The sequence below is a fragment of the Micrasema longulum genome, unplaced genomic scaffold, assembly GCF_059751315.1.
Source record: "Micrasema longulum isolate JH-2025_06_02 unplaced genomic scaffold, ASM5975131v1 h1tg001597l, whole genome shotgun sequence".
NCBI lineage: Eukaryota > Metazoa > Arthropoda > Insecta > Trichoptera > Brachycentridae > Micrasema > Micrasema longulum.
This window is the reverse complement of record NW_028278779.1, coordinates 435839-457518: the sequence shown is the minus strand read 5'-3', so window position 1 is coordinate 457518 and position 21680 is coordinate 435839. Positions and strand designations below refer to the sequence as shown.

Here is a 21680-nt window from a genome sequence, read left to right as displayed (position 1 = left end):
CTGCGCATAATCGCTTCTATACACGGTTCGCCCCTGATACCTACATACATACATACATAATAATACTATCACCAGCTACTAGCGGTACTCACTAAGTTAAAACCCGCATTACAACAATTTATTTCACTTATCTTTTCTCGATATAATTATTTGTACCAATCGCAATCCGGGAATAACAGTGACACAACTCAGAAATCTCATTTTACAGGAGAGCAGTTAGTTACACACACCCGCGCACAGTAAAATAACAATTATTCGCAAAAACAAACACTTCACTCATTTGCGACATCTTGTTCGAAATGTTTTTAGAAATAAAAGTGGCATAATAATTATACGAGCAATAATAAAATCGAAATGGTCGATGAATACATATATCTAGGACACACAATCAAACTTGGTAAAGATAACCAGACAGCGGAGTTCCCAAAAAGAATAGGGTTAAGTTGGGCTTTCGGCTAAAATATATTAAAAATAATAAAAAATAAACAAGTCCCAGTATGCTTAAAACGACATGTCTATGAATCATGTATTTTGCCGGTGACGACATCTTCGCAGTTTCAATCCTGGGGATTTGTTTGCAGCAAAGTCTTGCATTTCGTCCTCCATTTGTCGCACACTTGCTCCAAGTACTCCCGTCGGGGGCGCCCTCTGTGAATTGTCCCCTCAGCCATTCCTTCTATGATGTCATGCAGGAGACCCTCATAGTGTGGCTGATATTTTGGGCTCGCCTCTCTGAGATAGTTTTGATTAGGTGCCTCCCTTTTACGATTCTACTGAGAACCTCGTCATTAGTGAGGTGGTCTATCCAGGAAATTCCCAATATTTTTCTGTAGCACCAAATCTCTAAGGCATCTAGTCTTTTTTTATCTCTTTCGGTAAGGCACCATGTTTCACAACCGTACATCAATATGCTTCATACATATGTCTTGGCAAGTTGCTTGCGGAGGTAAACGTTAATATTATTTGACTTATGTGACGACATACGGCCTAGAAATCGTGCCTGTGACACAGACAAGTAACCAGAAACTGAAGTGGAAAAGTGGATTGAAAAACAGATGCTCGGTATATGTCTAAGAGACGGAATAAGAAATTAAGAAATAAAGCGCCGAACCGGAGTAGTATATCTATGAAATCTCATGGATCGTGCAGGAAAATTAAAATGGCAGTGGAGAAGATACTTGGCGAGGTAAGATGATGGCAGATAAACACTCAGAATAATGAAGTGGAGACCACAGGAAAAAAAAAGAAGTGCTGGAAGGCCACAAATAATATGGGTCGATGAAATGTCACGGCAATGGCCTTGATAGCCGGTAAAACATGGACGATAAAAGCAGGGGATAGGAAGGAATGGAGACGTTTGGAAGATGCCTTTATTCAGCAGTCGAGATAACAAGACCGAAGAAGACAAAGAAAAAGAATTATAATAACACCGTAGCAATATTTTTTTTAAAATTTACTTTAAAAAAAAAAGGTTTGTCTGCAGAAGAGAGGATGTGGAAGGAGGTTATGAAAATAGACTACAACACCCAGACCAATTTAGAACATAATCTGTTTTGGATTTTTGGCGTCAGGTTTACAGTTGGCTGTCTAACCTTATTTAATTTTCTGTTTCAGTCATTTATTTATTTATTTAACTTTTTGTAAATAATGTTATTTGTACATTAACGGGCTTATTGCCAAGTTGCAATTTCTTCCAACCAATCAATAAAATAAAAGTTTTATTTTTATAATTCAAGTTACAGAACATATTAAATAGAAAAAAAAAATATTAAAAAGCTAAAGATATATAAAAATAGAAATAAACGTATTTGTTTATAAATTACCTTAAATCAAAACTATTACTCAATGGGAAAAAAGAAAAAAGAGGAAAAAGGAAAGGAGGAGAGATTAAGGAAGATAAAGGAGATGTTTCTTCAGACGTGATTTAAACAGAGACATGGTGAATGGGAGATGATTCCACAGTCGAGCCGCATGGACACTATATGAGTTAGAGAAGAAAGAGGAATTGTGGATGGGTATTAAGAGATTGCCCTTAGAATTAGAACGAAGAGGTAAACCATGAACTGATAAGCCTTGAAATTTTTCACGCAGGTATATAGGAGCGTTAGGACTATGAAGTACATTGAACAGAAGTGAGAGGGAGTGATAGCCTCATCGTGATATTAATATTATTCATCGAATTCCCCAGTCACCCGCATGCAGCGGCTTGCAAATCAATACGGTGATGATTTCGATTTGTTTTATACCTCGCCGTTGATGATCCTGTGTTCTAACAAAGAATGAGTATAGAGTTTAATGAATAATTTATTTGTATATTAATCGTGTATATGTAAAAGTCCTAAGGATGTTTTTAAATAAGGAAACACAAGTTCCGGGAGAATAATTAAATTTAACGATGTTGCACCTAATCACAAATTTGTACATTTTTATTGAATTGTTTAATTGTAAGTATTTGTAAAAAAATATGCACACAAGGGTTTTCAATAAAATAACGTTCTGTTTGGTGTTGAATATCGTTTTAACTCGCGTGTTTTTTTCATATTAATCTTTTTTTTTATGTCCCGATAAATCGCTCTTCAAGCATGCCACATACGTGTAATTATTTACGGTAGCTCAATCACCAATATCTATTCGACGTGCTTAAAAACATGCTAAGCATTTGAGCAATCACAATGAACAATAATGAACATGCTTAAATTATCGCAGTCATAAGTCAACGCGTGTGTAATCTCTAAGTCAACGCTCGTGTCGGTTTGTTTTTTGTTTTCCTCGTAAATAAATACAGTTCACTGGTGAAAAATCGTCGTTTACAAAAAGAAGTATATAACATTTGAACTACTGAGCTCAATAAAATTAAATATCTCAACTAGAAACCTCAGACAAAACTGACCCTTTCATACCGATAACCATAGAACTAACTATGGATTTCATTCCCCTATTGATTTCCTTGATAGCAAGTTGTCTTCTTTCAAACGATCACTGAATCAAATTAAATTATAATCACCTCTCTTCCACTCCCACAGAGTCTACTATATATACTATTGTGTCTTTCTACTTTTCTTAATAATCATTTTCTATGTATAAATATGTCCTTAAAAATGCCCATTGGGCGTTTATAAAAATAAACAAATAAATTTGTAAAATAGTAAGGAGTATCTAATACAAAAAAGTGAAAATTAAATTACAATTACTATGGCGACTGCTTTTCTTGACATTTGGCTTGCCAAACGCCGGCTAAATGCAATGCATAGCATGATAAATAATAAATAAATAAAAGTAACAGTTTTGGAATATTTTTCACATTTACACCGGTGAAATTCAAATATGTGATTGCGCAGCAGGATTATACGTCGCGAAACGTAAATATTTTGACATTTAGTATTAGGCTCCAAAATACCTATCGGACCTTTGTATTAGGGAAAATACATGTCAGGAAGAGGAAAACTTGTCGAGATCCGGCGCTCCCCAAACACTAGATTTGGAGATCGTGCTTTTGCCGTCGCCGGCCCCTCTGCCTGGAACCAATTGCCTTCAAACTTATGAATCATCGACGGTCCCAGTCAGTTCAGATCCCAACTAAAATCCCACTTCTTTAGACTATCATACCCTCAATTTTAAATCTGGATATATAATATATAATGTAAGTTTAGGTATACAATTGTAAAGCGCCCTTGAGGTGATTTTTTACAAAAATGGCGCTATATAAATCAGCCAAGTATTATTGGTGTTCACGGATGTTTCATTGTGATCGCAAATACGATAAACAACCATGGTGAGTTATCACGTCGCTTAATAGTACGTCGATAGTTATTTGTGATTGTTCTACTGAAAAGCTATAAAAAAACGGGTACAAATCCAAAAATGCAAGGAAATAACAACGGTATTTTTTTTATATGTATAATTATGTGGAATTGAACATACTCGGCATATGTTGCCAAATATTTATATTCCATGAGATTCCTTTGACATCAAAGACAATATCTGTCGACAATTATTGACGGGTGAATAACAAACATTAACCTCAAATGGTTTTGTTTTTGATAGGAAACTGATGAAATCGAATAGTTTAATCGATAGTTTAATAGTTTATTTTTTAATAGACTATTAAACTATCTTATCGGCCTCGTGGTGTAATGGTCAGCGCGTTTGCCTACCATGCAAGAGGTCTCGGGATCGATTCCCGACATGATTGGGATGAAATATTTATTAAAAAAGGGTGTTTTTACACTAAAAATATTTCACAGTCCCTGACTGGAACCTGAAGCGTGAGACTGATCATCTTACCTTCATGTAATAAAAATGATAAGATACGCTGCAATTGGTGTGCTAATGCAGTGCCCTATGCACCATTAGGTGCGGAAAGGGTATGATGATGATGAAGCTAAGCCAAATATTTAAAAAAAAATTAAAAAATATGTATCGTATTATTAGTCCTATAAATTTGTAAAGTTTTATATTTCTGAAATTACTTCCTTAGAGATTCTCTTCCGCTTATTTTCTGTCAGTTCTGCCGATTGGTCCCTTTACGGAAAGAAAACTGGATATCTTTCGAAGCTCTTTTATCACTTTCAGGAAACTTTTCCGTACAATTTAATGCTCCGACTTTTACCGCGCGCAAGAAAAAAAAATTTGTATCTAATTTCCCGTAGGGCTGAAGTTCTTCATTACATTAAAACAATTTTTTTCAACCAATTTGTTACTAAATTTAAAATCTGTGAACGGTAGGAAAAACCAGCTTAATACGGTATTGGGGTATTTTTACAAATCGGAAATACCGTAAAAAATATACCAAATATTAGTGCGGATTTTTATTATTCCAATGATATAACTTTCGGATTCAAAATCCAACACAAAAATGGTCCGCAATCGGCTGACGTCATTTTGACGTCACTCGTCACGCCCGCCGAGTGCGCTTCTAACAAACATTGCGTACAATTATGGCGCGTTAACATAATACGTGGAGTTTGTCCCATAGGGCGCGAAGCGTGCCGTTTTTAGGTAATTCAAAATATGCGTATTTTCAACCTTTGTAAAAAAAATATCCCATGCCACACGGCAAAAATAATGATAGCGTCACTATCGTTTTTTTAGCTTATTCAAAAAAAAAGTTCAAATAGATCCTATAAAAATGATCTGAATTTAAAAAAAAAAAAAACATTAACATTTTTAATTGAAATTACGTATTTATAAAATCACTAAGAATTTTTTTAATTGTAATAATAAAGTTATTTCAACAAAGAGGGAAAAATTTTCTGAGAAGGGAATATGGAAGTCTAGGCATTTACAGGGCTTATGACCTGTCATTGGCTGGTTTAAGTGGCTACTTTACACACTGTGTAACATTCACCATTCTGCCCATGTTTGAACATCCAAATTTCCTAAACTCTTTCATCTGTTGACTTTTGTGATGTAAAAGAGCTGAAACCTTTATCACGTGGGTGAGATTCATCCGGCTGAACCAAATTAAATCTGTGTCTAGAAAAGGGGATTTATCCTGATTGTCTAAAAATATCTATAATAAGGCCTATTTACAAAGGAAACTCTCACTTGGAATACTGTAACTATAGACCTATCTCTATATTGACTTGTATAAATAAAATATTTGAAACATTCTTGGTTCAGAACATAACAAAATATCTTGATAAGAATTCAATAATAAATTGTAAACAGTATGGGTTTCAAAAAAGAAAAAACACAACACAGTTATTGTCTGACTTTGCAAACAATATAAACCAAGCCTTAAATAACAAAAAACACGTGATTGTTATTTTCGTCGATTATGCTAAAGCCTTCGACACCTTAGATCACTCTCGCCTTGTAGAATGTTTGGACGATGCTGGGATCAGAGGAAAGTATAAAGAACTACTCGCTAACTATCTCAAAAATCGAAATATAATTGTGAAAATACAAGACATATTCAGCAAAAAAGTACAAGTAAAAACGGGAGTAGCCCAGGGGTCAGTAATTGGTCCCCTAGAATACCTGATATACTGTAACTCTATGGCAAATGTCATACAACACTCACTGTGCTATCAGTTTGCAGATGATACGGCAATTGTTGCTATTGGAGACTCACAAATAGACGCGCAGCAAAAACTGCAATCGGATTTTAATCAAGTTTTAAGATGGTCACATGATTATAGCCTAACAATAAATATAAAAAAAACGAAAGCGTTACACATTACGTCCCCATATAATAGACCAAAAGAAGATTTGTTAATATATGCACACACTCACGAATGCTTGCATATCAATCTGCAAGACTGCAAATGCACAAAAATAGATCACGTATCAAATTATAAGTATTTAGGTATTATTATAGATTCCACTTTTAATTGGGAAGAACAGATAAAAACAGTTTGCAATAAGCTAAAAGTTTGCTTACTTAACATGTACCATTTAAAACCATACATACCATACCCAGTGCTGAGACTAGTTTACTTGGGGCTAGTTGACCCAATTATTCAATATGGATTAAGAATATGGGGATTAAGTTTTAAATCTTATACGGATAGAGTCTTGAGCTTACAGGTACAAATTTTAAAAATTATCGTACCTGTAAAAATAAAGAATGAGGCAAAAGACAACAATAAAATATTATTTGATTTTGTTAACGTTTTGCCAATTAACAAACAGTGTCAATATAAGATAATGACAGATCACTTCCTCGATTGCAATTTCAAATCCAAAATAAACCACCAGATCATGACCCGACAAGTATCGGCACAGCAGCTGATGGTACCACGACAAAAAAACTACTATGGTGACAGAACAATGGGTAGTGTAGTACCAAAACTGTACAATTTAATACCAGCCAAAAATCGTGAAGAAAAAAACCTAATTTCATTTAAAAAAATAGTCAAAAAATTATTAAACAGCAAGTGAAACTTAAGTGTTTAAATATATCTTATTCTTTAATTATTATTAAACTATGTACTTACTTATAAATTTAAAAAAAAATAATGTAATGTAACCCGCAGACAAGCTTCGGCTTTGCGGGAACAAAAATACAATTTTGTATGTTATTTACTTGTTAAAATGAATAAAACTTAATAAAAAAAAAAAAAAAAAAAAAAAATCACCTACTAGGCAACGCCTGAAAACAATTTTCTAATTTTTATACTTCTTCTTTTACCAGGTAGTAATTCAACAATGTTTAATTATGTCCAAATGCTTGCAGACTGGCTGGATTTCCTCCCTAGGGAGTTGTTCATATTTAAATTTATTTCAACAGAGAGGGAAAAAAGCGTTTGTTAATTATTTTTAAATAACTCACTATTGCAAAATTGGAATTAAATTAGACTATAGGACGATTCAATTGGATATTTTTTAAGTTTTTCATTATAATGTCGACATTCTCTTTTTCTGAAATCAAAATACTGTCAATTTATTTTCGACTTTAAATTATGAAGATGTTTGATCCCCATCTTTTTTTTCTGTAAAGAAAATGTTATATTTTTTTCTCAATACTATTTAAATCAGAAGTTCGAGTTTATTATGACTATGCAGTTTTCAAAATATTTTTTGTCTATTGTATACTATTGAAAAGAACCAGTCAAAATACTGTAAAATAGACTTAAACACTACAGCGACTTACCTAAATACTTGAAGTTATTTTGTAGACAAATTAAAAGTCAACAAAATAAAAAATATATATACTAACCAGACGAGACATCGCATGACTTTATTTATTTATTAATCAACGCCCAAAGAGCTTTTACATATACAGAGTTTATAAACAATTTTTAAATAAATATACGATTACAAATGAAAAAAACAAATAAATATACTAGGAACTTAATTATAGTTTAAAAATTAAGAAAAATTGGTTCTTGAAGTTTGATAAAGTTAAAGCAAATACATTTAATTTTTGGTCGTCTGTGTGTTTGTTCCGGAGAGAGTAAATTCTAAAGAACAGAGAATTAATGTGCGGATTTGACTTGGATATATTAATATATCTAAAATAAATATGATGCTTAATTGGCCTATTAGGCACACTGAAATAGATACATTTTACCAAATCAGGAACATCAAAAAGATTATTGACAACTGTATACAAAAAAAAAACTGATCAGATTATTCTTCTACTACTAATTTTGAGTTAATTCAACGTATATAGGAGAAGGTTTTTTATATTTTCTCGCCGTAAAGGAAGTAAAAAAATTATGAACCGGAGAAATTTATGTTGGATTTTTTTCAATTGTTTTACATTACATTTTGTTGATTTTGTTACCTTTTGATATGTTTATATAACCCTAGCGGATATTTAACATTATACATTAATAAAAAATAAATAAAAATATGTGCAAAGCGAATATATTTAAAAAATAATTATAGCCATCGTCTTACGAATCAAAGTAAGTAATTTAAATTTTAAATAAAAATAAGTATTTGAAATTTGGATAAAAAAGAATCATTATAATTTCATAATAATATAATATTATATGAAATGTTACATTTCAGTATTTGCCTTTTTATACAATTTATGAAAGTACATACATAAATAAAACAATTGAAAATCGTTTCTTTCGAATATGGTTCATAAAACAAATGAATTTCATAGCGTTGTTCTTCAAATTATGAATGCATTTTTCTTATTTGAAAAGAAACAAATTAGTATTGTTTATATGTATATATGCGCCATGGAATTGACATTTCAAAATACTGCATGCGATGTCGGAAAAATCAAGCGGGAATCACGGAATTTCAAGAAAATCACCGATTTGTGAACTTAAATATATAACATCTTAATTTCTAGTGGAAATTTGTGAATTATTTGTCATGTTTACCTATTATCGAGAAGGATACTAATCACTATGTCACGATACGGCGATGCGATCTCGGTACACGCGCGCTCTGCCTCGCCGGCACCACGCCACTAGCTCCGGCACGTCCGTTATACACGGCGGCCGGGGCCGGACTAACGCGGAAAATTCACCAGGTTTTCTGTTCATGAAAACGCACCCAGCACGCAAAAAACCACGAGCAAACCTCCCAACAGTAATACAAACCCAAATAAATAAAAATGCGCTTTTTACTCGCGGTTACATATTGTCCGGAAAACTGCGGAAATTTTCAATGAATGAAAATCTTGATACTGCGCAGAAGGGTGGTTCTATTTGATCGGGCGTGGGATCGGTCGCTCTGTTGAAACGTTTCTTTTTTGCTCGCGGTCAGTTTTAAGGGTCGGCGTCATCGGTCGATCGCAGCGCCGCATAGAAGCGCCGCCGCTCATCTGCGGCTATTTTCCGAACTCGCGAAAGCCTTTAAGAATTTGAATTTTTAATATTATCCACGAAAACGCGCGCTTTTTCCTTCCTACCCCGTTATTTATTATAATTATTTCATGAGGTCTGGTGAGTATTAAATTTAATTAACAAACATTAATTACACTGTATTATCTTTTTTGTACTGTCCGAAATTCGTGTCCTAAAAATAAAAGCTAATTAGTTCAATGTACGAAATAAAGAAGGCTTGACATATGACAACTTAATTATTTTTTCTCATTCAAAGCGATGACGCCATATTATGTACTTATGTCCGGTATTATTTTTTTGTCATGACGTACATGTGTAATTGCTTGGGGGTGGTTGTACCAAGACAGAGTTGGACCCAGCAGCAAAAGCTCGAGAGTTATTCTCTATTCAAGAAAATTGCAGTGATTGATATCAGGCAGCAATATTTACCGAAGGCAGTGGTGGCCACGTTCCTCGTCATTATGAGATTCAGCTCTGAGTTCTAATGGCGTTCTGAATCTCGACAAATAATTACAAATTCTTCGGCAAATTGACAATACCCATACACGGGACAAAACATATATACTACTCGTATAATACCAGGGTCCCGATTACAACGGCAGTTATATTAAACTCTTTCGACTAGAATACTTAAAATTTATTCATTCATTAGTCACTGATGTAATTGTAGACGAAGAACTAGAACTTGAAAAAAAATGTGGTAAACATGGACACAATAAGAGAATATCAGAACAGTATATTACATATTATATAACAATATATTATATACACCTTGAGTGGTTTGTGCTATGTATTTGTGCCGCATGTAATGTTATGTTTGTGTATGTGCGTTCATGTGTGTGTGCGTGGATGACTCGGGGTGTGCATTTGGTATTTTGATTTATTACCAATGAAAACCTCCATGGAAAACGCAAATGTTAACAATTATTCTTTTCTCATTTGAGTTTCTTATTTATTTATTTTTTTGTCAGATTTAGTGTTTAAATCTTTTGCATAATTTAAGAAAACTTAACTGGACTTTTTATGTTAGAAAATCGCTGTTTTTAATACTTTTTATGTACGACTGTATGTTTTCTGAATAAAATAATAAAATATATATTTTTTTAAATATTCTAAAACGAGACAAGGACAGTCGAGACCAATAAACCAGAAACTGAAATTATACAAATAACTACTAGACAAAACTAAACAAAAGACTCAGACAACTTTTAATAAGATGTTAAAAATGTTATCATTAACAGTAGAATATGACTAACATTAAACCCATCGAAAACTGAACAACTGTGGGTGGCTTCAGCCAGACGACAGAATTTGATCCAGGATACGGCCCTACCCAATGTAGGGAGTACCGCTTTACCCACCGTTAAACTACTGGGAGTTTTACTCAATTCTGACCTTTCTCTTGACGCTCAAATTAGTAGAACGATAAGTTCATGCTTCTACCAGCTGAGACAAATTAAATGCATACGCAAAAATTTGCCGGTTGATGCCGCCCGTCAAATAATAAATGCGTTTGTAGTGTCTAGAGTCGATTATTGTAATGGTATCTATGCAGGTCTACCAATGAACAAAATGACTCGCCTACAATCTGTATTGAATGCCGCAGCGAGACTTATTTTCGGAATCTCTAAGTTCAGTCATATCACTCCACTACTTCGGGAACTACACTGGCTACGTTTTCCACAGAGGGTCGAATACAAACTCTGTTGGCTTATGTATAAGTCACTGCACAACTCTGCTCCGGAATATCTAAGGGAACTATGCACTCCAGATGGACTAGCTGACAGGCGTCTCACGCTTAGATCAGCTACGTCTACGGCGAGAGGAAAAGTTATTATACCTCTACGCAAACAGCGCACTAAATTTAGTGAACGCGCATTTGCGGTCGCAGGCCCTATGGCATGGAATGCTCCTCCAGCAAAGGTGCGAGGCTGTGAAAGTGAAGTGATGTTTCGGAAAAAACTTAAAACCCACTTGTTCTCTAAATCATTTGAATAAATCCGTAGCATGTGACAACAACATAAATTGTTTTAATTAAATTACAAATTTAAAAGCTTCAATGAAATTAATTTAACAATAGAATCACTATGTAAAGCGCCCTTGGGGTATTTTATTACGAAAATGGCGCTATATAAGTTATCCATAATAATAATAAATTCAAAAAGATTTTTTTTTAATGTACGTTATCCGTAAGGGTTTATAAATAAAAAGGGTTTTCTAAAGATAAATTGAATTTACTGTATGAAAATACGTATATTTTTATGATTTTTAATTACAACATTTAAAATTACATGTAAACAACGAAGCTACTTTAATAAAATAAAGAAATATTCACTATTTTGCTTGAAAAAAAAAACGATTTTACGCAGTGAACATTACTTCATGAATAATTTCCTCAAATCATTTCATTTTCTTTTAATTTCGCATGATATATAGTAAAATTCACAACAAATTTTACAATAAACGTGGTCAGAATATTTTTTATAGCTTCTTTTTAGTTTTTTTTAGGTTTGACTTAGCGATGTGTCCTTATACATATTTTAGTTCAAAAAGAGCATCTCACCAATGTAATATTTAAATTGATTTGCTTTAGGGTGTTATTTGTGGGAGATCGTGTAGTTATCGGTTTATATATATTTTTTCTTCTTTTATTACTTTAAATCATTGTTAATTGCCCAACATATTTGTTAATATGTATTTAAAATAATTTTTTTTTGGGAAACTGTAAAGACATCATTATTCACTTGATTGTACGCGAACAGAAGGAGTTGTTAAAAATGCTCACTTTCACGAAAGTACACGTACTTGACATTATTTCATGTTGAAGGCTTTTAATACAACAACAACAACAAACCATCACGCCGTTTCCCCGTAGGGGTAGGCAGAGAGGATAGAACGCCATAACACTCTATCTTGGCATACAGACCTCGCTTCCTCTACATTCATACATCTTCTTATGCACGCACGCCGATTATTCCTACTTTTGACATGTCCATCTTCAAGTATTTGATGGACTTGATCGTGCCATGTCTTTCTCGGTCTTCCTCGTTTTCTGCATCCATCAAAATTTGCATCGTAGATCCTTTTAGTCATTCTTTTGCTGTCCATTCGCTCTACATGTCCAAACCAACGCAGCACCCCTTTCTTGATTCTGTCAATAATGCATGTCTCAGCCTTACACACTTCACGGATCTCGACATTTGTGCACCTATCATACATCGTTTTACCACACATTCGCCTGAGGGATCGCATTTCGACAGCATTCAACCTACTTTCATCATTATTTTTCCAATTCCATACTTCGCTTCCATACATTAGAGTTGGAACTAGAACTCCGTTGTGAACTGCTAGTTTAGCCTCCTGCGATAAACATTTGTTTGCCAAAGTAGATTTTAGTGCACCGTTCACCCTGTTCCCGGCACTCACCCTCCTTTCAATATCTTTATCGACCTTTCCGTCCCTAGTAAACATACTTCCCAGGTACACAAATTCTTCTACCTGATTCAGGATATCTCCGTTCACGCTGATCTCACATTAAGTTATATTTTCATCCCTTTCAAAAACCATCACTTTCGATTTATCAACATTCATAAGCAAATCGCTTTTCTTGCATACCTCGTAGACTTTTGTTACTAAGAATTGAAGGTCTTCTTTGCTGCTAGCAAGAAGCACGGCATCATCCGCATACAGAAGACAGTTAACAGTTATACCATTCATTTTTGCTCCCATTCTTAAATCTTTCAGTTCTTTCATACAGTTATCGATGTATATGTTGAACAACCATGGTGACATTACACATCCCTGTTTGACTCCTTTCGGAATATTAAACCACGATGTGAATGACCCATTCACCTAATAATAAAAAAATAAAAAATGTAATGTGAAAGCAAACACACAATATCCTGTAGAGCAGATTTTTTTCTTTCGAATGACGTTTATCCTTTACCATTTTTTAAATTTATATGCTTATTTTTAAATTGGAAAAAATGGACACAATTTATGTTAACGTCAAATATAATCATCATCATCATTCCCTTTCCGCACCTAATAGTGCATAGGGCACTGGATTGGTACACCAATCGTAGCATATCTCGATCAATTTTGTTACATGAAGGTAAGGTGATCAGTCTTACGCTTCAGGTACCAGTCCAGGGACAATGAAATACTCTGCTGTGAAAACACCCTTTTAAATAAATATTTCATATCAACCATTTCGGAAGTCGAACCCGAGACCTCTCGCTTGGTAGGCAAACACGCTGACCATTACACCACGAGGCCGACAAAAATATAATAAGATAAGTAAATAAAATAATTAACTCTTAACCATAAAAAAGTACTTTTATTACTACCCACCTAATAATTTTCGCATAAAAGTCATGACACTTGTGTATTAATACGTAACATTATTTTTTTTATTTGAAAATTTATTTATAAACCCTTACGGATTATTACATTCATTTTACATAGAATAATATATACATTTTTCAATCATACTCTGTTGTTCAAAATAATATTTTTTACGTCTTTTGAATAGTTTGTCTGAGTCTTTTGTTTAGTTTTGTCTGGTAGTTTATTGTATAATTTCAGTCCCTGGTTCATTAGTCTTGATTGTCCTTGTCTTGTTTTAGAAAGTAGTATATGGTATTTGTCTGATATTCTCGTATTATGTCCATGTTGACTACAATTTTTTACAAGTTTTAGTTCTTCGTCTACAATTACATTAGTGGCTAATTTATGGATAAATTTTAATGATTCTAGTTGAAAGAGTTCAGTTATATTTAATTGCTTAGTTTGTTTAAAAAGTTCTCTAGTTGCAGTTAAATAAGGAAGGTCATATACTAACTTAAATATTTTATTTTGTTGTCTTTGTAGTCTGTTTATGTCATTTTGATATCCTGCTCCCCATAGTAGTTGCGTATAACATATTTGAGTTTTTACATAGGCTTCATACATTATAATTTTTCCGTTTTTTTTATAAATAAGCGCATATACATATGCATGCAAATGCGCATGCGTGTGCACGCATGTATAATTATACACATACAGTCACGCACATGCACACACACTCGCACGCACATACACATATGCCCACATACATACTATAACATAGTAAAGAAAATTATAAAATAAAGTTTTCGAGTTGCTTAACAAAAAAACTTCAAGTACTGTGGACAAAATATTTAAAAAATATATATAAATAAAAACATATTACATTAATTTTAAAATAAAACTTTAATGTGATGAACATATTACAACAGAGATGAAGACCATTTAAGAGAAGGTAATATAGAAGTCTAGGCATCTACAGGGCTTATGACCTGTCAATGGCAAGGTTTAAGAGGCCACTTTACACACTGTGTAACATTCACCATTCTGTCTATATTTGAACATCTATATTCCTTCAATTCTTTCATCTGTTGATGTTTGTGAAGTTAAAGAGCTGAAACCTTTATTTATGCGGGTGAGATTGATCTAATAGAATTATTTCACCTACATACTAGGCAACGCCTGAAAATGTCATTTTTCAATTTCTATACTTCTTCATGGACCAGGTGGATTTATCAACAATATTTTGAGTTTGTCCAAATTTTTGTAGACAAGGACTGGATTCGACTCCCTGGGGAGCTGTTTTCATTAACATATTACAACAGAGATTAAACCAGCCATTGACAGGTCATAAGCCCTGTAGATGCCTAGACTTCTATATTACCTTCTCTTAAATGTTCTTCATCTCTGTTGTAATATGTTAATGTAAACAGCTCCTCAGGGAGTCGAATCCAGTCCATGTCTACAAAAATTTGGACAAACTCAAAATATTGTTTACTTAAATATGACTTAAATGTTAAAAAGAAAAATTTAATTAAACAAATATTTTTACTAGCCTCTTTTTATAGTAACTTTCTTTACTATTTTTTATCAATTGTGAAAGTTCATTTTTAAATGTTTTTGTAGTTTTTATTATTCGGTTTTTATTGACTAATTTATGTAGAGATTCCTTATGTTTATTTTAAAACAATCATGCTTACTTTAACATATTACAACAGAGATGAAGAACATTTAAGAAAAGGTAATATAGAACTCTAGGCCTCTACAGGGCTTATGACCTGTCAATGGCTGGTTTATATTCTTAAATATTCTATTTTATATCCTTCTATATTACCTTTTCTTAATGTGTTCTTCATCTCTGTTGTAATATGTTAATATACACAGCTCCCCAGGGAGTTGAATCCAGTTCCTGTCTACAAAAATTTGGACAAACTCAAAATATTGTTGAATCATGCTTACTGTTTTCTTTTTCGTTATTTTTCAGGAATAATGGATGTCCCAACTACAGTCCTGAAACACGTGAAATCCCTTCTTCCGGAAGCGTTTATCGAAAACATTACAACGTTTTGTCTGATTCCTGAAATACCAACATTTCCTGAAAACCCCGAAATAGTAGTAACGACCAAACATGGCGAAATCATCGAATTCAAAAACAGACTGCTCCAAAGGTCTTGTTTGATTGAGAAAGATATGAAAATAAAGCATATTCATTTACATTATATAAAAGATACATTAAAACCTACATATGTTCTTGAAAGCGAGATTGAGGTTTTTATTGTTGAGGTGTGTGATGCAGATAATTTGAAAGTCATAAAAACGTTTTCTAATGTGTCTAAAATTGAATTTGGAGACTTCGATTTATCCTGCACAGTCCAGATGAGAATTTGGCTTCACGACGATTCTATTCCAGTGATACTGGATAAAGAGTATAAAGCCGTTGATGCTGAAAATGTAGATGACCTAGAATGTGGAAAACATGACGAAAATTTTATCTTGTTGATGAAAAACAAAATGTCCCAAGCGAAACTGAACACGGCGCGAAGTGAGAAATTGTTGGAAGAAAGGACCAAGTTTCGGCAAGAGATTATGTTCCTATCTGAAGAGGAAGCAAGATATGGTGAAATCAAAGAGGTGAGATGCGATTTGTTTTATTTTGTGTCGTGTCTAGGGCTTCGAGACTTGAGACTCGAAATTTCTAGTCTCGAGGCATTTTCAATATTTAGACTCTCGAGATGCTAGTACCGAAATTTCAAGAGTCTCGAGAAATTTTCAGTTTTGAGACTCTCGAGATGCTAGTATCGAAATTTCGAGAGTTGAGACACATTTTCAATATTGAGACTCTCGAGATGCTAGTATCGCAATTTCGAGAGTCTCGAGGCATTTTCAATATTTAGACTCGAGATGCTAGTATCAAAATTTCGAGAGTATCGAGAAAATTTTCAATATTGAGACTCTCAAGCTGCTGGTATCGAAATTTCGAGACCAGCGGTGCGATTCTGAACGCTCTTTAAGAAGAAGAATGCGTTGCTAGCCATTAAGGTATATAACTAGAGTAAACATGAGCGTTCAAAATATGTTCCCTCAACCTGCGCTTAATTGGCATTTGTTTGATAGAACGGACTTTAGTCTTTTGCGAGCATTCCCTAACTACTTTTCTCCTACTAAAATGCCCATATATACACTAAGATACTGCACTGATACTACTGGTCTGGAAAAGCAATGGTATAACCTTTCACCGGTAAGCAATGTTTTTATCTTAATCAATACTTGTTTAAAATAGCTATTTTAATGTCAAAAAACGCTTTATTAATATGTTACCAGTCGTAAGCTATCTCTTGTCTCTGTCCTGCTCAGTTAGTCGGGCGTCTAGTGCGAGGGAGCGACATACTGAATAGAACTTTTTTTTATTTAAAAAAAATATATTTACAATTTTAAAAAACCCGTTAGGGTTACATTAGAAATTTAATATTGTCTAGTCATTTTATGTCCCGTCTAGTCTAGTTAGTTCAGTCATCATGTGCTTTTTCAGATTGATTTTAAATTTGTCTCTAGTAAAAGTTTTCAAGTAGTAAGGTAGGTCGTTGTAGTGTTTAAGTCCATTATGTAGTATTTTTGACTGTCCTGTGTTTGTCTTAGGCTGTTTCAATATGATAGTGTTGTTGTTGTCTGGTGTTATATTTGTGTATGTCAGCATTTTTGACTAATATTATGTCGTCGTCTTGTATGTTTCCCAGTGTTATTTTGTGCACAATTTTTAAGGTCTCAATTTTAGTCAAGTAGTTTATGTCAAACTGGTGTGTTTTTTTGTACAGTTCAGTCGTAGAGGTCAGGTAGGGTAAGTTGTATGTTAGTTTAAGAATTTTATTTTGTTGTCTTTGTATTCTTGTTATTTCTGTCTTGTTACCAGTTCCCCAGAAGGCGATCATGTAACTCAATTTACTTTTGACATTGGCTTCAGTCAGCTTCAGGCTTACAGTCGACCGATGTAAAAAGTCCGTGCTTTTTATTGTACTACTTGTTTAGCTTGTCAAAGTCCACGTGATATGATGTGACGATACTTGCTTCCTCCGCTGGTCATTCCCTTTCCTTTGGGACGACTTTTTAGCTCGGATTTGTATGGAGTGTTATCTCTATATATTATATCTCAATGTTGCTAGCATGTAATAATATGATAATGAAAATGAACGTAGGATTTTTCAATATCAGTGCTGGCAATACTTAAAAGCCAAATACAAAGGGGGTATGGGTTTGTGGAGGGGATGCTAATCAGAGACATTTTAAAATTAAAATAATAAATATTTTTCATAAAAAATAAGAGTTTTTGAAAAAAAAAAAAAAGGTTTTTCAAAAAGTTTACCGTAAGGAATGTTCCTTGGAAGTTTGGCGGTCTGGCACTGAAACACTGTGTTTATATATTATATGAGGGTATTATACAATAATAGAAAAACATAAATTAGACAAAAACAATATTTTTTAAAGATATTTCTGTTAAAAAATATACTTAAAAGTTTTATGTAACTAAAATAAAATTACTTTTAGACCAGCAGATTACGCCATTTCAAATTTAGACTGAACTTAGGTATCTGGGATCTCAATAAAGACTAATTATTGAACTAAAATTTGTTGTAATAATTTAAAAATAATAAATTGAACATGAAAGTGGCCGCAGCCAAATTTTAATTTTTTGATTTTGAAAAGACATACAAGCGTTTTAAATCAAATACATTTTTGTGATATTTTCCTTTATTTCTACGTAAAATCAAACCTTCGGTAACACTTTAAAAATATATTAAAATACTTTAGTTGAAACCTTTTCTTATAGAATTGTATTCTCTTTTTTTTTTAATAAGATAATTCTGGTTGTAATATTTAATTTAAAACAACATCTTGTTTACGTTTTTATGACCTTCATACCGGCCCTTACCGAAAACGGAAAAGGCAGGTTTGGTTGAGACGCTTTATTCACGCACGGGAGGTTCCAGGTTCGATTCCCGGTGAGAACACAAGTAAATAAAATGTGATTTTTCGCAACCATTGTAATTGGGCCTCCGGGCTGCTGTGGTATTTTTTTTTTAAATAAGGACAGCGTCTACATGTATACTTACCACTTTTCTATGGATTACATTTGTTTGCAGGAAACTGAGAGAAAAGACAGATTAAAAATCAAAGAAGTTTGGCAAAAGATCTGTTCTGGAAAATGGATTATCGGATTCCCTCTTCAAAATACGACAAACGTGTAAGTGAAAATAAAATTACTATTAATAAATGGTTGTATTTTATAAGCCCAAAAATATTTTTCTGCGTCCGGCGGACGAAGAATACAGTTATCTGTATGATATAAAACCAGATCCCTGGGGTGCTATTCTAAATCTTCTCGCGGGGGTAGAGAAAAGAGAAATTCGGAGATTTTTATTTTTTGCATACGACTACGTTTTGGTCATACTGATGATGATGAAACGTCAAAAAAATACGATCACGTGAAACCAAACATGATAATGAGGAACTTCAGCCCTACGGGAAATTGGATACAAAAAATGATTTCTTACGCGGGGTAAAAATGAGAGCATTAAATTGTAGGGCAAAGTTTCTTGAAAATGTACAGAAAAAATAATAAGAAATATTTTGATAAAAACGCACTACTTTAAATGACATCACTGGTTCATGTGAATCAACCTATGATCTGAGAGCTATGGAAGATTTCCGGTCTGCTTGTCGCTTCTGGACCAATGGGAAGAACTGAATGAGAATAAGCGGAAATGAACCTCTGACGTCACACGCGGAGTTATTTCAGAAATACAAAACTTAAAAAAATCGTAGCACCGATAATACGATATGTAAAAATTAAAAAATAAAAATTTTGACTTAGTTTAACAGTCTATTAACAAATAAAAAATTTGAAAAAAACCACTGAACTTCCTCATTTACATTTAGAACATTATTGTGATTTCAGCATTACCCAAAACACTAAATTAGATTGAGTTGACCAATTCTTATTCGTTTTTTTTAAAAATAGGTTTACAATGTCGAACTATGAAATGTCAATTTTAAAACTGCCCGATGTAGCATATGTTCATAAACCTAGAAATAAAATGAAAACTGAAAAATCAAACTTTTTTTTTTTGATTATTTTTCCCAGTATGTGCATTATAAAACATACAAAAAAATATATTTTTAGTTGGATTTAGAAAAATTGGACTTCGAAGGGTTAAATACAGGGTGTTCATTAAACCCTGTCACATCCGAAACCACGATGATCAGTACGAGCAAGAAGACATATTGGCACATTAAAATATTTTTTTAGAACTAATAAAATTTAAAAAAATTAAATATAAAAAAAGCAAATGGTTGCTTACTTCTGCAGGGGTGAAACGAGGATTGAGGAGGGGGGAGTCTGATTCTGCGGCCGCGACCCCCTCACTTCTCCCCTGCAGAAGTAAGCAACCATTTGTTTTTTTAAATATTTTATTTTTAAATTTTTTTTATTTTTTATTTTTTATTATTTTTATTTTTTAAAAAGACATATTTGCGTTCTTATGATTTACCCAAATATTTAATTTTGAGGGCCATTTTCAACGAGTTGTAAATAACTCACTATTAGAAAATGGAATCAAGTTGGGGTAGAGTGGGATTCGAACGACGGACCTTTGGTCCGTGAGTCCGAGACACTAGCCACGGGACCACAACCCGATTTATTATTATTTATTTTTTTAAATATGCTAATATGCCTTCTTGCCCATACTGATCATTGTGGTTTCGGATGTGACAGGGTTTAAAGAACACCCTGTATAATTAACCGAATAATTGACCATTTATTATATTAAACCATATTATCATTTTGATCAGAACACGATGAAAAATGTTGATTTTATCATTGTTGGTTATAAATCAATTAACATTTTATTACAATATTCCATTATATCACCAATTTATGCATTAGGAAATAATATCTTTTATCAGTTTTAATGATTTATTTTTTAATTTTTTTTATTCAATCGGTTAAATCCCAAGATGGAAATTGAGTGTAGATGCGTCCATCTTGAAGTGTAGCGTTACCCGCTAGTTTATATCATTCGGATATTTTTTTGTTTATAAATTTATAAAAACCACTTTAATTTACTGTTCGTTATCATCAGGACCACTGAATAAGGACTAAAGACTAGCAGTGACAATAATCGTTTTAACTAGCTGGCAACAGTCGGCGATAGCCCTTCGGGCCTCGCTTTATCGGCCCCGCGGGACTCAGTTGATTAATTAGAATTAGGCACTGTGAAATTTCACCCTATTAAGCCTCACAATTTATTTTTTGCTGTTAGGAGCAATTTAAATATAATTATGAACCGGGGTGTGATCCCGTGCCTAATGCCGCGGACCCAGGGAACAGAGGTCTAATTTTCGCACCCCGATCTTGGTTCTCATTTTCTAATAAATAAATAGTAAATAATAAGAACACAAATATTTGTTAAAAAAAAAGAATAATCTGTCAATCAGAATAACGCTTCCATAACCACACAATTATAATATACTACATATCCCGGCGGCCCGGAGGCCACGGATGGTGTAGTGGTTAAGACGCTCGACTCACGCATGGAAGGTTCCGGGTTCGATTCCTGGTGAGAGCACAAAATTAAAGTTGATAAAAGCTACTTTTTCTGCCATCCCTTTTTTTAAAATTACACCACAAACCAAATACTCACGTTTTTCTGTTTTCTCAGGAAGCTATTTTTTTGCCTGTCTGTTTGTGATTTTTACACCACTATTGTCATCTAGCGGCTGACCTGTGAAACGTAAAACCGTTTTGTTCCAATATTCGAACCATAAGGATCCCAAATCAACTCGCTTATGAAACTTTTTGCTCCAGCAGTACGTATACTAAATATTTGTGAAAATACCAGCCGGAAAAATAAGCCCGTACAGGACAGACACAATCAATCATTTCTAGAGTAATAATATATAGATTATTATTTCAGTCGGAGGCCTATCAGGCTTATCTGTCACACATGAATAATGCAAACAGTCCAGTTTTTAGTATGATTTCTAATAGTACAAACTTTATCTGCTTATACGGGGCGAATTGTTATCCCAGTAATTTAATCCCCG

General features: G+C 33.4%; 1 protein-coding gene across 1 annotated transcript in view; it reads left to right on the top strand.

Annotated features, from left to right (window-relative positions):
* The window catches only part of LOC148274736 (uncharacterized), a 181203-nt gene that overhangs the window by 138893 nt on the left and 20630 nt on the right, over nt 1-21680 (top strand). The window contains exons 2-3 of the mRNA XM_088236721.1: nt 15568-16214; nt 18719-18819. Coding sequence (XP_088092847.1) covers nt 15573-16214; nt 18719-18819 — 743 coding nt within the window. The 5' untranslated portion in view covers nt 15568-15572. The remainder of the gene's footprint in view (nt 1-15567; nt 16215-18718; nt 18820-21680) is intronic.